Source organism: Vanellus vanellus (assembly GCF_965231255.1).
Source record: "Vanellus vanellus genome assembly, chromosome: 5".
Lineage (NCBI taxonomy): Eukaryota > Metazoa > Chordata > Aves > Charadriiformes > Charadriidae > Vanellus > Vanellus vanellus.
Window position 1 is genome coordinate 66,244,946 of NC_138910.1, and position 14,778 is coordinate 66,259,723.

General features: G+C 39.0%; 1 protein-coding gene across 1 annotated transcript in view; it reads left to right on the top strand.

Moving 5' to 3' along the window:
• Window positions 1-14,778, top strand: part of TTLL7 (tubulin tyrosine ligase like 7) — a 73,199-nt gene that overhangs the window by 20,399 nt on the left and 38,022 nt on the right. Inside the window, exons 6-9 of the mRNA XM_082484170.1 lie at window positions 3,655-3,813; window positions 5,447-5,663; window positions 9,753-9,917; window positions 10,727-10,885. Of these exons, the coding sequence (XP_082340296.1) occupies window positions 3,655-3,813; window positions 5,447-5,663; window positions 9,753-9,917; window positions 10,727-10,885 (700 nt within the window). The remainder of the gene's footprint in view (window positions 1-3,654; window positions 3,814-5,446; window positions 5,664-9,752; window positions 9,918-10,726; window positions 10,886-14,778) is intronic.

Genomic DNA, 14,778 nt, shown 5'->3' on the forward strand with positions numbered 1-14,778 from the left:
AACTTAAAAAATGGGAAGCATCTTACTGTTTATATAATAAACAGGCTCATTTGTCTAATTACAAATTCTCCTCACTCTAGTGGAATAACTGGGTTCTGAGGAATTATCCTAGCTGAGAACCTGTGAGTAAGACCTGTAAGAAAACAATACTAAATAATGATTCAACAGCCTGGTAGTAAGGAAAAGTTTAGGGATAAATGTGTGTGAATATTTTGATTATTCTAACCTAAATTAGTTTAAAGAGCAATTATTAATAGAGTTATCTTTTGGCCCCCAATGTTACCTATACTGCATTTACAGTTGCCAGAACAGAATTTGTAGCTACAATACATAGCATGTACAACGTATGCAACTATTATGATGCAAATTTTACACTCATTGCTATGGTGTCTATATGTCCTATGTGTGGGCCAGAACTCCCTTGTGTTAATACATGCTACACAAGCACTTTTCACTGCCCCTTCCAGACTTAAACTCTAAGTAAAAACGTAGAGATAGCACATGGAGGCAAACAGCTATTTGGAGAGGTCCTGGAAACAGTGGAGCAAGTTTGTCAGCTTGGTAGGCAGTGGTATCCCTGTGTATTACGACAGTTCTGTGATTTTAAAATAAATACACAAAATGGACAAAAGGCTCTTGTTATCATCCACACATTGTTTTCAAATACAGTTTGATTATACCTCTCTCAGCCTGCTGAATTCCGAGTTTGAAAGACAGTTAAAAGGTACTCGATGCAAAGGTTACACATATTATAGATAAGATGTGAATAATTTCTCTATGATAACTCTGGGACAAACATATCTATGTTGTGACTTCACTTAATATCAGTAGGTATAGCAGGGTTTTAATCAGTCTGTTTTTTGCAGTACTAGCCTCACCATTCTATACTTAGTAGTCATAATTCATAAAAATCAAAATTATATGCCTTGAGACTGCTTGTGAAACAGACATGTATGTGAAATCACAAGTCAGTTGGGATACATGGTTGGGCAGGGTCTTGTCTGTAAAGTGGATGATTTTGTTCCATACAGCTGCTCTTCTGTCTTAAAATTTATTTGCACAGGATAGTGCAGAAACACTAGTTCTGTTCTCTTGCTTTTCTGCTGCATGCAGTCTTTTCGATTCCTGACACTGACTTGTACAGAATAGCTATGGGTTTTACACCATTGAGAGTTCATGGAACAACTGCTGAGAATTGGTGGAGAGCAGACTCTTCTTTTTCTTTTACTTCTACCTTTGTTGTTATGCTGATCTCACCCTTCCATTTTATGCAAGCTGTTGGGAATGGAGTGAAAGAACAAATCTTTGGACTCTAAGAGGCAAATGCTCTTCAGGAAGAATTGCACTTCAGGAATTCCTCTTACAGTCAATATCCAGGCACTCTGGATCACGGGAAAATGCAGTTTTCACATGCAGAAGGGTGGAAGGGAGTGGTGTAACACATAGTATGTGTAATATGAAAGAAGACAACCCAGCACAGGAAGTGTAAGGAGACAGAGTAATAGAACAGATAGAAGCAGGAATATAATTGAGAACAAAAGAAGGCACAAGCATCATTTGCAAGGGGAATAATCAGAACACAGAAAAAAAAAAGAAAAGAAAAAAAAATGAGATGCCACTGTAGGGCCAACTAGATCTTAATTTCTGTAAATGGTCTTTTAGATGAGATCTCCTCATGTGAAGGGTAAGTGTGGTTACAGAATGAATACAATAAGTGGGGGAGAAGATATATAGAATGAATGGGAAGGACAGATCCATGTATGAGATGGTCTGTTTTTGCAGCACCTTTTTTGTTTATGTTAAAAGGTTTGTGAACTGATCGTGGACCAAAAATCGTTCTCATCCATACCTACCCACTAACCTCCTTTCATACTTGAAAAGTCATAGGATCTTGAAACCTAGGCAGTGGAACCTGCATTATTAGGTGGACAAGTTATGTCTTTAGTAACCTAGGTTTTGTTCAACACCTTTGATTCTTTTGCACAGAAAGCACTCTGAGAAACAAGAGCACAGTCTGACCACATCTGTTAGCTAAAAGAGCACTCAGAAGAGCCAATATTTGCTGTTTAATTCTCAGATCTCCTGGTAAGGACTGCAAAGGCTAAAGGATAGAGCAGCACAGTGAAAAAGTGGTTACCCACAGTAGCAGATAGCAGATGTGCTGGAAAATAGGGCTATTGTAATGGAATAGGTCTTGATTCTGCAAGCTACTTGATGGTGATCCTAGCCAATTTCTGAATAGTGCCAAGCAGGGAAAGAACAGAGCTGAATTCTTTTGTTGAAAGTTTTAGTGAGCACCAGAACTTGGAAACAATGGTTAAGTATTCTGCTTCATATTATTAAGTGCTTGTAGTCTACCCAGTTTTGTGTAAGATAGAAAAAGGCATATAGAAACGATGTACTTGCAGTCACAAAGTAATATTAATATATCTAGAATACCATGAAGCTGTATTCTTTGAGTAGGGAGTATGTGTACTGAAACCTGTGAGGAAGTTATATGGCAGGTCTCTGTCATGTAACACTTCAGGTCCATATGCTAAATAATTTGGAGAAGGATGGAAACTAACACAGAAATTGCTTTTTGCCTAAAAATAGGATACTTTCTGCCTAGATAAGCTGTTCAGTTAGCAAGGTAATAACATTTGTTATATATAGCAGATGGAAAGTAGTTTAAAAAGATGCATGAATTGTGAATTATAATATCTAGTTAAGTTTTTTAAAACTTTTTTTGAATATTTGGTGGCTTTCATCAAAACCGATTTGTAAAAACAATAGTTACAATGAAGCTGCAGAAGCACTGAATCTCATGCAGTACTTCAAGACTACTATAGCTATTGTGGTTTCTGCAGAGTGTTTGTTGGGTAGTTGGCTAAACAATTTGGTGACAGTGTATCTATTATACCAGTAGGGCTTGGCAGCAGTCCTAGTCTTACAGATGTGGTTGGCAGCTCTGTTTTTTCCATTAGTACTTGAGCTACTTAAAGAAAAAATGTCTTATGCTGCATCAGGAGAATTATGTAGGCTCATAGTAGAAATCAAAATTGAAATGATATTGTAAGTCTCTTTTACATTTAAGTTACATTTAAGTTATCCTGATGCTATTACTTTTCATTGCAAAAGGAGAAGTATACCTAAATCTGTAATTAATTAAGAAGTATTAGAATTCATCGTAGTGCCATTTAAAAAAAAAAAAGTTGAAGTTGGGGAACTTCCTACTTCGGTTAATTTCTTTTAAACAACCAGTCACTTTCTGTTGTTCTGTGGATATTTGTATTTTAGATGTGTCGACCCTATGTTATGGAGTAGTTTTGAGTTACTTAAACTAATTTCATATGAGGTTATGTGTGAAGTTTCAGATATTCTGATACTTGAACCAAGCTAGCTGCACCATTATTTAACTCAGCAAAGACTAGAAACTGGAAACTAAAGACTGGAAACTTCTACTAACTGAATTTTCTACCATTTTTCCTCTTCCATTTTTCTTTTCTGTACCGACAACAGAGCAATAAAATGAGATATGTTTACTACCTCAGCCGCCATGGCTATTAAAGCATGGAGATCAAGACCTTACTGCATCCTTTAACCAGATTCAGTTTCAGAGATTGTTCCTTACTATGTTCTAACCTTATTTTTGGTTTTGCCCTTCTCTTGCAGAATGATCAAGAGTCAGCCTCAGGAGTATAGTTTTATTCCTCGAACATGGATCTTCCCTGCAGAATACACACAGTTTCAGAACTATGTAAAAGAACTGAAGAAGAAACGTAGACAGAAAACTTTCATAGTCAAACCAGCTAATGGTGCAATGGGACATGGGTAAGTTGTGTGTTAACTTCAGTCTTCTTACCCATTAAAAGTGAAATGCAATGCTCTTTACAACATTAACGGGAGCTGTGTATTAGTAAGAGAATCTATTTCAAATTGTATGAAAGTTCATGTATTGGATGCAGGCTTAACAAGCAGAAACAGCTAAAATACAAAGCTAAATCAAAGTGGTATTTTACTGCTGTTCTGAATGTGGCATAATTAGAGAATGCATTTTCTGATGCAGCTCAAATAATTTTTAAAATCAGGATTATTTTTATTGTGAATTTGTTTAAAAAATATATTTATTACTCTGTTGCATGTAGACTTACAGGGTGAGATTGTATTGGGCATAAATGGCAGGGTTTCAGTGGCTGGGGGCCGCAGGGGTGTTTTGTGGGAGAAGGTCAGGATCTTCCACAGCTCTAAGACCAGCCCAACCACCCCATTGCACGCCAAAGCTGCAGCCGGTCAGAGGAGCACAAACATATTTAGAAGTGGCAGCCATGAAGTGTAGGAGAAACAGAGGAGATGCTGTTGGGGAAGAGGCTGGAGGAACACTCTTGGAAGGAAGTGACACCCATGCCGGAAGAGCGACATCCCTGAAGAGACTGTGACCTGCAGTTGAGTTGAAAGAATTTTGCCTGTGACAGGGCTGCACAGTAAAAAACAATGAGATAAAGATTACAATTTCATTCTTAACTTTGTTCTTGTTTTTTAGATATTTCAGTTTTAGCTTCTATTGCTTTTAATATCAATTTGAATTATATGGTATAGTAAAGCTCTTAGTTACTGAAAATATATCAGAATTACTGTAAAAGTAAAGCCCCCAAACTTTACATTTCCGTATTTTTCATTCCTTTTGATAAGGCCAAAGATAAGCTGAAGGGAAAGGTAGCAGCATAATTCAGAGAAATGTCTGGAAAGTACTTCAGTAGGTTAGGAGTATTCAGCACCAGAACACTGAAATGTATCGTAAATAATAAAGAGTAAGATTAAGGCAACAAAGCTATGGGAATTCAGGGTTAATAATTATACACTGAAAAATATTACCTATTACAGTTATCTAAAAGTCTGTGTGGTTAGGGACTGCTAGTTTATAGTCTGTATATAAACCATTTTGCATTCTGATGTGGCGAAACTGGAATACAGAAATACTGAGCTTAATCTACACCATTGTTAGTCATACTGGCCAGTGTCCTGCTTTGCAAACATCGTCACTGAGTCAGGTTAGCACTGGAAGTTCTTGTCAACCTGTACCTCGGGCAGAAGTTGTGACAAAGGCTGGAAGCCTATTTTTAGAGCTGCATGGGGAATAATCGTAGAAGCTGGAGACTGGTCGTTCTGCCAAGCAATTTCTAAGTGTAGAGGGAACCCATTATTACAAATTGTTGAATCAAAGGAAGCAGAAAGTTATTTTGAAATGGCTCATTGCCTTTTTTCATCCAGTGAAGCACCATAAAGGACAGGAAACCAAAAGCTGTGTAGGCAAATGGAACTTTTTCTCTACCCTACAAATCAGATATGTAAGTTTCTTTCTCCAGGTAGACTTTAGCCTGACTACCTGGCTGGGTGACCATGAAAATCTGTTTCGAAGGGTGATGTCAAAGTTCCATGTTTTTAAAAGAACTTTTGTTTTTACCAGGATCTCTTTAATAAGAAATGGAGAAAAGTTACAAGCTCAGGATCACTTGATTGTTCAGGAATATCTTGACAAACCATTTCTTATGGAAGGCTACAAGTTTGATTTACGTGTGTATATTCTTGTAACCTCCTGTGATCCATTAAAAGTATTTTTGTATCATGATGGACTGGTGAGAATGGGCACAGAAAAGTATCATCCCCCCAGTGACTCAAATTTGGTAAGTTGGAGTTCATTCAAATTTATTGCTTATGCATGTAGACTTTTACCTGTGTAGTGTTTGGAGGAGGTAAAATAAAATAAGTTGTGACATGAGATTTAATTTGGTAATCATCTGGCTGAACTATTGCATTATCACTGAAGAGAAAAAATTAAAATGAAAGATATTTAACTCATGCTTTTCTATCAAAATCACAAGTATAGCCATATTATTGCTTATGTATAAAAATTTTATATGACTTTGCATGTATGTATGATAAATAGTTTAAATGTTTCCTAAAAGAAAGGAAAAGATAGCAATTATTGACATTCAACCCAGAAAAAATGACGGGAAGAAAATTACTTCAAGAACAGTTACTTTTATATTTATCTGAGACTAAGTTTGGGGTAGGGGGAAGGGGTAAGGCTTGTCTCCTGCTTGATCCTTGTTTAACATCCCTGAAGTTTAGAGCTGCTGTTGAGGATCCTGCAGTGTTTCAGCCACTGTGTTGGGAACCTATGCAGAAAGCAGAAGCAGCAGTGCACAGACCAGTGCATGAGAGCAGTCACTGCAGTCCCCGAACGTGAGGGAATCTGCTGGTGGTGCTGTTTGTCAGTGACTGCTTCAGCAGGTAAAGGAGTTATGTGCTTGATGACTTTAGGATGACACAGCAGGGCTGCCTAGAAACTTGCAGAGAACCAAGAAATGGTAAGGGACATGCTAAAGCTTTTGGTCACTTTAATCTTCCTGTTAACTGTGTAGCATCTTTCCCTGTTGAGAGGTGTAACCCCTCGCTTCTGGCACAGACCAAAACGTAGATGTCTGTTAATGAAGAACTAAGTGTGAAGAATTGTGAGGCATCAGTAGATTTGAGTTTCTTATACGTTGCTCTGTACTCTGTTGCTACTGTATCTGTCCTTTTCCATACCATATAATTTTAGAGCTGCTTCAGTGTTATTATGCAATAGACAACGCATGGAGAGCCTTTTTCCCTACTTGTGACTTAAAACTGTGACTGTCTCTTAGTGTTCCTTTGAGGAATGCAGGTATAATCTGGAGCCCAGTACAAATGGTATATTTGGAAGAGTTCCAGTGTTATATTTCTAATGGTTTGCTTTTAATATTTTTAAGTCTTACTAATCTCACCATTAGCAGCATTGAAATATGCTCTAACAAGTTTGATCCGGTTGGAACCAGTCAGAAACTGGTCGGGACTGGTTTGAACTGGTCGGGACTGGTTTGAACCGGTCGGAACCGGTCTGAACCACTCAGAATCTGTCGGGAGCGGTTTGAACTGGTCGGGATTGGTTTGAACTGGTTGGAACCGGTCTGAACCAGTCGGAACCTGTCAGAACCGGTTTGAACTGGTCGGAACCAGTTTGAACTGGTCCAAACCGGTCGGAACTGGTTGGGACCGGTCGGGACCAGTTTGAGCTGATTTGAACCGGTCTGAACCGGTCGAAACCAGTTTGAGCCGATTTGAACCGGTTTGAACTGGTTGGAACTGGTCTGGACCGGTTGGATCTGGTCTGGACCGGTTTGAACCGGTTGAAAGCGGTTTGAACCGGTTGAAAGCGGTTTGAACCGGTTTGAACCGGTTGAAAGCGGTTTGAACCGGTTGAAAGCGGTTTGAACCGGTTTGAACCGGTTGAAAGCGGTTTGAACCGGTTGAAAGCGGTTTGAACTGGTTTGAACCGGTTGAAAGCGGTTTGAACCGGTTGAAAGCGGTTGAAAGCGGTTTGAACCGGTTGAAAGCGGTTGAAAGCGGTTTGAACCGGTTGAAAGCGGTTTGAACCGGTTGAAAGCGGTTGAAAGCGGTTTGAACCGGTTGAAAGCGGTTTGAACCGGTTGAAAGCGGTTGAAAGCGGTTTGAACCGGTTGAAAGCGGTTTGAACCGGTTGAAAGCGCTTGAAAGCGGTTTGAACCGGTTGAAAGCGGTTGAAAGCGGTTTGAACCGGTTGAAAGCGGTTTGAACCGGTTGAAAGCGCTTGAAAGCGGTTTGAACCGGTTGAAAGCGCTTGAAAGCGGTTTGAACCGGTTGAAAGCGGTTTGAACCGGTTGAAAGCGGTTTGAACCGGTTGAAAGCGGTTGAAAGCGGTTTGAACCGGTTAGAACCGGTTGAAAGCGGTTAGAACCGGTTGAAAGCGGTTTGAACCGGTTGAAAGCGGTTTGAACCGGTTGAAAGCGGTTTGAACCGGTTTGAACCGGTTGAAAGCGGGTTGAAAGCGGTTTGAACCGGTTTGAACCGGTTGAAAGCGGGTTGAAAGCGGGTTGAACCGGTTTGAACCGGTTGAAAGCGGGTTGAACCGGTTTGAACCGGTTTGAACGGGTCAGAACCAGGTTGAACCAGCCGGAACTGGTTTGAACCGGACGGAACCGATTGGAACTGGTTTAAACCATTCGGAACCGTTCGGAACTGGTTTGAACCTGTCGGAAGCTGTCAGAACCTGTTTGAACCGGTCGGAACCGATTTGAATGGGTCGGAAGCGGTTGAAAGCGGTTTGAACCGGTCAGAACTGGTTTGAACCCGTCGGAACTGGTCAGAACCGGTGTGAACCGGTCAGAACCGGTGCGAACCAGTTTGAACCGGTCGGAACTGGTCAGAACCGTTTTGATCCGGTTTGATCCGTTTGAACCGATTTGATCCGGTTTGAACCGGTCAAAATGGGTCGGAACCAGTTGGAACTGGTCGAAATGGGTTGGAACCGGTTGGAACCGGTCGGAACCGGTCAAAATGGGTCGGAACCGGTTGGAACCGGTCGGAACCTGTCGGAACCGGTCGGAACCGGTCAGAACTGGTTTGAACATTGTTCTTTCGATGACATTGTTCCACAGTGACATTGTTCCAGATAACTTCAGATTGAAGAGTAGTTCAGATGTTTAACAAATATTCTAAAAGCTCTTCCATTTATTCTGTAGTCTGAAAAGTAATTGCTTTTGTCCAGAATAATTTGAATTTTATGGAAAGATGACATTTATAACAACTCAACAATAGGTTTCAGAATTATTCTCAAAGCAATAATTGGAAGCCATGGGAGAAATTAATTACTTGTAGCGCTAATACAATATATTGCTAACTAGCCTGCAATTAAGTTGATTGTTTTTGCTAATTTCATTAAGTTTTCTAAAATGTAATAAGTGCAGTGGGATAAATTGACAGCAGGCGGCTTGTGTTATCTATTGGCTGTCTTATCAAAAAGGAATTGGAGCAGAAGGCTTGTGGTCAGCTTAGAACATCAACTACACTCAAGTAAGGAATCAAACATGACAGAGAACTCCCGCTGTGCTACGGACAGTCATTATGGTAGTGTAGGTGGAAAGCTGAATTAATATCTGTACTGGGAGGTAACGTAAACATATAAATCATGATTTATAAATTAGCTTTGGAAAGGAAATTTTTTTTTTAAATGCAATTGATAACATGAATCTGTTCCTGGTGACATTTTGCCCCATAAAGCAACTATAGCACTCATTTATGTAATGTATATCTTGAAATTTACCTCCCTCTGAGGTATGGCTACCAGCCAGTCAAAAATGAGCAATTTTGGCAGATATCAACGTGGCAGATGAGTTTATATGTAAAAGAGATTTTAAAGTATCACTATCATGAGAACATTTCTCATAAATAAACTACAGTGAAAACTGAAATGTGGGATTGTCTATGAAACAGATGCCAGAGTGTTTTTTAGCACTTTAAAGTAGCACTTTGAAATACCATCTTTATTGTTTGCTTCTTGTGGAATGTAATCATGGAATGTAATCATGGAATGTAATCTGTAAGTTATGATAATTGCTCTTCACTTTTTCAGGTAGTTGTTTACATACGCACCTGTAAAAATGGCAGATACATTGCTGAAGCAGATGTTGAGTGGTAGATTGGTTGACTGCGACTGGCTGAATTATGAGCACAGGCTTTGTTATAAGAAGGCTAGAACGTTCAGTAGATGAAATCTCCAAGAATCAGAAAACTAGTGGTTTTTTGCAAATGTGAGCTGTTTGGCTATGTCATTACTGATGTAACATATTTTTTTTTCTTTTAATTATTTTGAATTGACCATTCTCGAATTGTACTTAAGGGCTTTTTAATGTCTTTTCTCCTTTTTTTTTTAGAGTCAATTGTATATGCATCTGACTAACTACTCTGTCAATAAACATAATGAACACTTTGAACGGGATGAAACAGAAGACAAAGGAAGCAAACGCTCCATAAAATGGTTTACTGAGTTTCTAGAAACAAATAATCTTGATGTCTCAAAATTCTGGAGTGATATTTCAGTAAGATAAAACTTTATTTTATTTTATGTATGTATATTCTTAGAAAATCAATTGCTTCTGCCATCTGCTTTACTGGAATCCAGAGTGATTTTTGAAATTTTATTAATCCAAATTCTCAGTGATGCATGCTACAAAGGACATACAAGGGACATACTATAAGTGATGATTATGGTTTTTAAAAGGCTAAATTCAGTGTTTGATTACAAATTTAATGTTAAACAACTTCTGAGGGACAAAAGCCCTTTCAAACTGCAATTCATTTAATTAATATGATACAAATGAACCACCCCTTTAAAATTCTTGGAGAATTTTCTAGAGTATAAAGTGAATTTTATGTGTGAATATTTAGAAAATTGTAGTCAGCATTGCATATATCTGTGAACTGGAACCTGTGCCATTGAAGTCAGTGATTATATTACCAGCGTCTTTAGGTGAGGGATAGGCCTAAGATTGTTAGAGCTTAGGCATCATCTGTATGTGTGATTCTGAGAATATTTATTGAAAATTATGTTGCAGAATGAAATGAGTGAAGAGTGGCTATACTATATTTTGTTCCCAACATACGTTTAGTATTTAAGTTATTACATATCTAAAGGTACATACATAGTATAGAAAGTATAACGATATTCTCCATATATCTGTTATGCCATAGGAATAGTTAATTTATTATAGACCATTTATTTGATATTTTAAATCTTTTTTAGTAGATACTTTAATAAAACGTAAAAGATTAAATTATGAAACATATTAGTTCAATATATACTCGTGTTTTGTCTCCTGATGAAATTTTCTGAACAAAATCCCTACAGGAGTTAGTAGTGAAGACTCTCATAGTTGCAGAGCCCCATGTTCTTCATGCTTATCGCATGTGCAGGCCAGGGCAAGCACCAGGAAGTGACAGTGTCTGCTTCGAAGTCCTGGGATTTGATATTCTGCTGGACAGAAAACTAAAACCATGGCTCCTAGAGGTAAATCTCTTTAAACAAATGTAAATTTCCAAGAGTGAAGTTAACTAAGCCCCAGCTGAATCCATATCTACGTAAGAAAACTTCCAAAGAAAATCTGTGCATTGCAATAGGTACGATTGTTGAGTACATAGATGGTGCTTTTTCTGCAGCATCCATATGGAAACACTGCCTTACAGTGATTTTTGGAGACTCAGGTAAAGGTACTTGCCTTCCTGGAGGAATGTTGCATTTCAGATGTTTTTGAAAGTTTTAATGAGAAATGTGATGTTAATCCAGTTGTTACTGTAGCTGAAGAACCTTGTTAATAGCAATTGGTGCTATGTAGATTTCCTTCATGACAGTGGCTCTGTATATGGCTCTGGCAACTTTTGTGAATGTATGGTCTTTTAATTTTCTTTTTTTTGGGTTATGTGTTCTTTTCCTCTCCTGTGGCTTTTAAAAGCACCCACAGGAAACTAATTCAGTATATGTGAAATGCTGTCGAACAATTGGTGTGAATGGACTGGAAGAAATGTTTCTCCTTTGACATGTTACTGGTGCAGTTAAGCTTAAGTGGTGCTTGAACACGTTTTCAACCAGGAATTTTTGAGGTTTGTCTATTGTGTCTCTTTAATTACACTATTAATAACGTATAGGTGGGCTTCACTTGTCTTTTTTCAGATTGTCTTATACCATTATGTTAACTGGTTGGGAGGCTGTACAGCTGGAGGAAAAAAAGCAAAATGTATTAAAAATCTGTCTGTTTGGCTACTGATGAGCAGAATGTACACAATTAATTTACTGAATTATAACCTTGTTCTCAGGCCGTTAATACTGTCAACAGTTGTTTTGTCATGCTTATTTCTCTCAGGGGTTCAGTATAATTTTAATTGGAAAAAGATAAATTCCTTCACTGTTGCCGTGCAGACATAGGCATATTTACTGGCTTTGATGTGCTAGCCAAAAGCAGTACATGACGTGAACTGTACACATGACTGTACTGCATTGACATCTTCTCTTTTTGTTGAGCAAAGCCTACTATCCCTTTGATGTAGCTCTACACTTCCAGATTATCATCTATAGGTTGCCTGTAGCTTGCACATAAGTGTATGTGGTTGTTTAAATACAGACTGAAGTTGGTCTGTGTATGCATTTCATCCAGCCTTGTAGCAAATCACAGAATCACAGAATTTTCAGAGTTAGAAGGGACCTCTAGAGATCATCTAGTCCAACTCCCCTGCTAAAGCAGGATTGCCTAGAGCACATTACTCAGGACTGCATCCAGGCGGGTCTTGAAAATCTCCAGAGAAGGGGACTCCACAACCTCCCTGGGCAGCCTGTCACCCTCACCATAAAGAAGTTTTTCCGTGTATTTGAACGGAACTTCCTGTGTTCTAACTTGTGCCCATTGCCCCTCGTCCTGTCACTTGGAACCATTGAAAAGAGCCTGGCTCCATCCTCCTTCAACCCACCCTTTAGATACTTGTACGCCATAATAAGGTCTCCCCTCAGCCTTCTCTTCTCCAGGCTAAAGAGTCCCAGCTCTCTCAGCCTTTCCTCATAAGGCAGATGCTCCAAGCCTTTAATCATCTTAGTTGCCCTTCGCTGGACTCGCTCCAGCAGTTCCCTGTCCCTCTTGAACTGGGGAGCCCAAAACTGGACACAGTATTCCAGTTGTGGCCTCACCAGTGCAGAGTAGAGGGGGAGAATGACCTCCCTCGGCCTACTGGCCACAATCTGGTGACAGACCTCTTCTAAGAGAGATGGTGAATCCACCTGTGTAATGAATCCGTCCTGAAGGACAGCCCTCTGTCTCCATGGGTGTTTACATGCAGTATGGAGATTTTAGGGGGGTTGATTCACTGTTTATGATAGTGGGTCTCAGAGAGGAGAACCATACTATCTCAGACTCCTTGTTTGTGATGCAGGGATCTCATAAAGTAGTAAAGGCTGCTCTGGTATTTTGTGTTGCTGGAGAATACTTCAGGACTTGGAGTTGCATACCTGGTTATTATTTTTTTAAATACAGAAGTCTAATTATTTCCTCTTCTGCTTTTGGTGATACAGGTATACTTCAACTTATTTTGCCAGACTTTGAACTAAACTAACAGAAATTTCAAACTTTGAAGCTTAGTAATTCAGTTTCTATACTCATTCACTAATTTTTACTGTGCTTGTTCATGTTTTTTGCAGCATTCTCAGAACAAACACATAGTATGTATGCGCACTGTATGTGTACTATATGTAGTGTAGTAAAAATAAAATATGCACTATACATAATACATATACAGTGTGAGTGTATATATGTATATGTATATCTATGTATTTTTTTTCCTAAACCAGTTCTGGCTTCTTCCCCAGCTTTCCACTGTTATCTTTTTCCACCATTTCCCTCTTGCCAAACCCCACTTAGGGGAGTGAATCATTCTTTCTAACAGTGGTAACAAGTACTAATCACAAGGCTCCAAATGTTCCCAGTGTCATGGGAAATTGCCAAAATAGGATTAGGACGGTAAATCTAGTTTCATGTTTCCATAGCTCATGTAAGTTTTCTGTTATAAAGATAGCTTAATAAACTATTATAAGAAATAAATTGTGCAACATTATAATGATTCTGTTTTCCTGAGATGACTTTTATTTATATTGCCCTGATGCGATATAGCTCTCTTGCTCCTTGATGCTACTGATCTTCCGGAACCTTCTACCGAAGTGAGGGCTGTGGGAAATGCGTGATTGCCATCTTGTGGCACCAAATGTTTCTGGCAAGCATCTGTGCAGTCCCAGCAGCCTTCATCCTTTCTGAGTAGCGACAACTACCTACCTGTCCCTCCTGTTCCCATAAAATCCAATTTTACGCTTTTTCACCAATATTTCCAAGCTATTTTATGTATATAGGAAAATCATACAGTTGAAGTTCTTGGATGGACTCCAGCCTTGTTCAACCTTGTTATATCCAGTTGGGATTACAAAGTTGTGATCTTCGGAGGACAAGATTGCATTTTAATAACTGCCTCAAGCGCAAGGTATCCAACTTCCTTTGTGATTTATGTGAGTGAGAGAAAATCACCTTATATACAGATCCACAAATTTATTATTTAGTGTAACTGAACTAGCAAAATCTATTCAAAACTTTCTTATCCATCCACTTAAATGTGCTTTGGACATCTTAGGCCAAAGTATCCAAGTATTGCTAATTCCTATTAATAAAGTAGTTAAAGCCCACGTGCACAAGCTTTCTTGTATCTGCTCCATTCTCCTGTGCTACACTTTCCCTGCCTGTGCCCCTGGAGATCCAAAGGCTGACAAGGGGCAGGAGAGGTCTACTTCAAAGAAAAAAGATAGGTAGGTGCTTATAGCAAGTTGTCAATTTCTTGTGTTTTTCACCAGGAAGAACACACTGTTGATGGTGAAGGTTTCTTCCTCTTTGCTTTTAGCTTCACTTAGGGTTGTTTTCATTCATTTGCTGCCACCATCCACTTACTGTTTGTTCACTGGCCAGCAATTTTGCATTGTCTCCAATTTTTATCAGAAGTGGTTTCTTTTATGTTTCCCGGATTCTGCTCTGTGTTCTCTTTGTTACCCCTAACCCAGCGTTATCTAGTTCACAAGGTTGCATTCCTGTAGTGAACACGACTTGGCCACTGTGATCAGTTTATATCTCAGAATCCCTGGATCTTCAAGGCCTTCGCTATCATCATTTGCTTGTACTTTTGGGGCCCCTCATACAACCCTGTTTTTGCCAACAATCCTCAAGATGTGCCTTCCTGATAAAATTACTGATGTCATATTAACACAACTTAGTTGTGTGTATGTCCTGGTTCTCGGGTCACTGAACTCTAATCATCTTTCAGCAGACAGATACATATACAGTGCTTTGGTAACCAGTTATTATGAATACCTATTGTGACAGTATC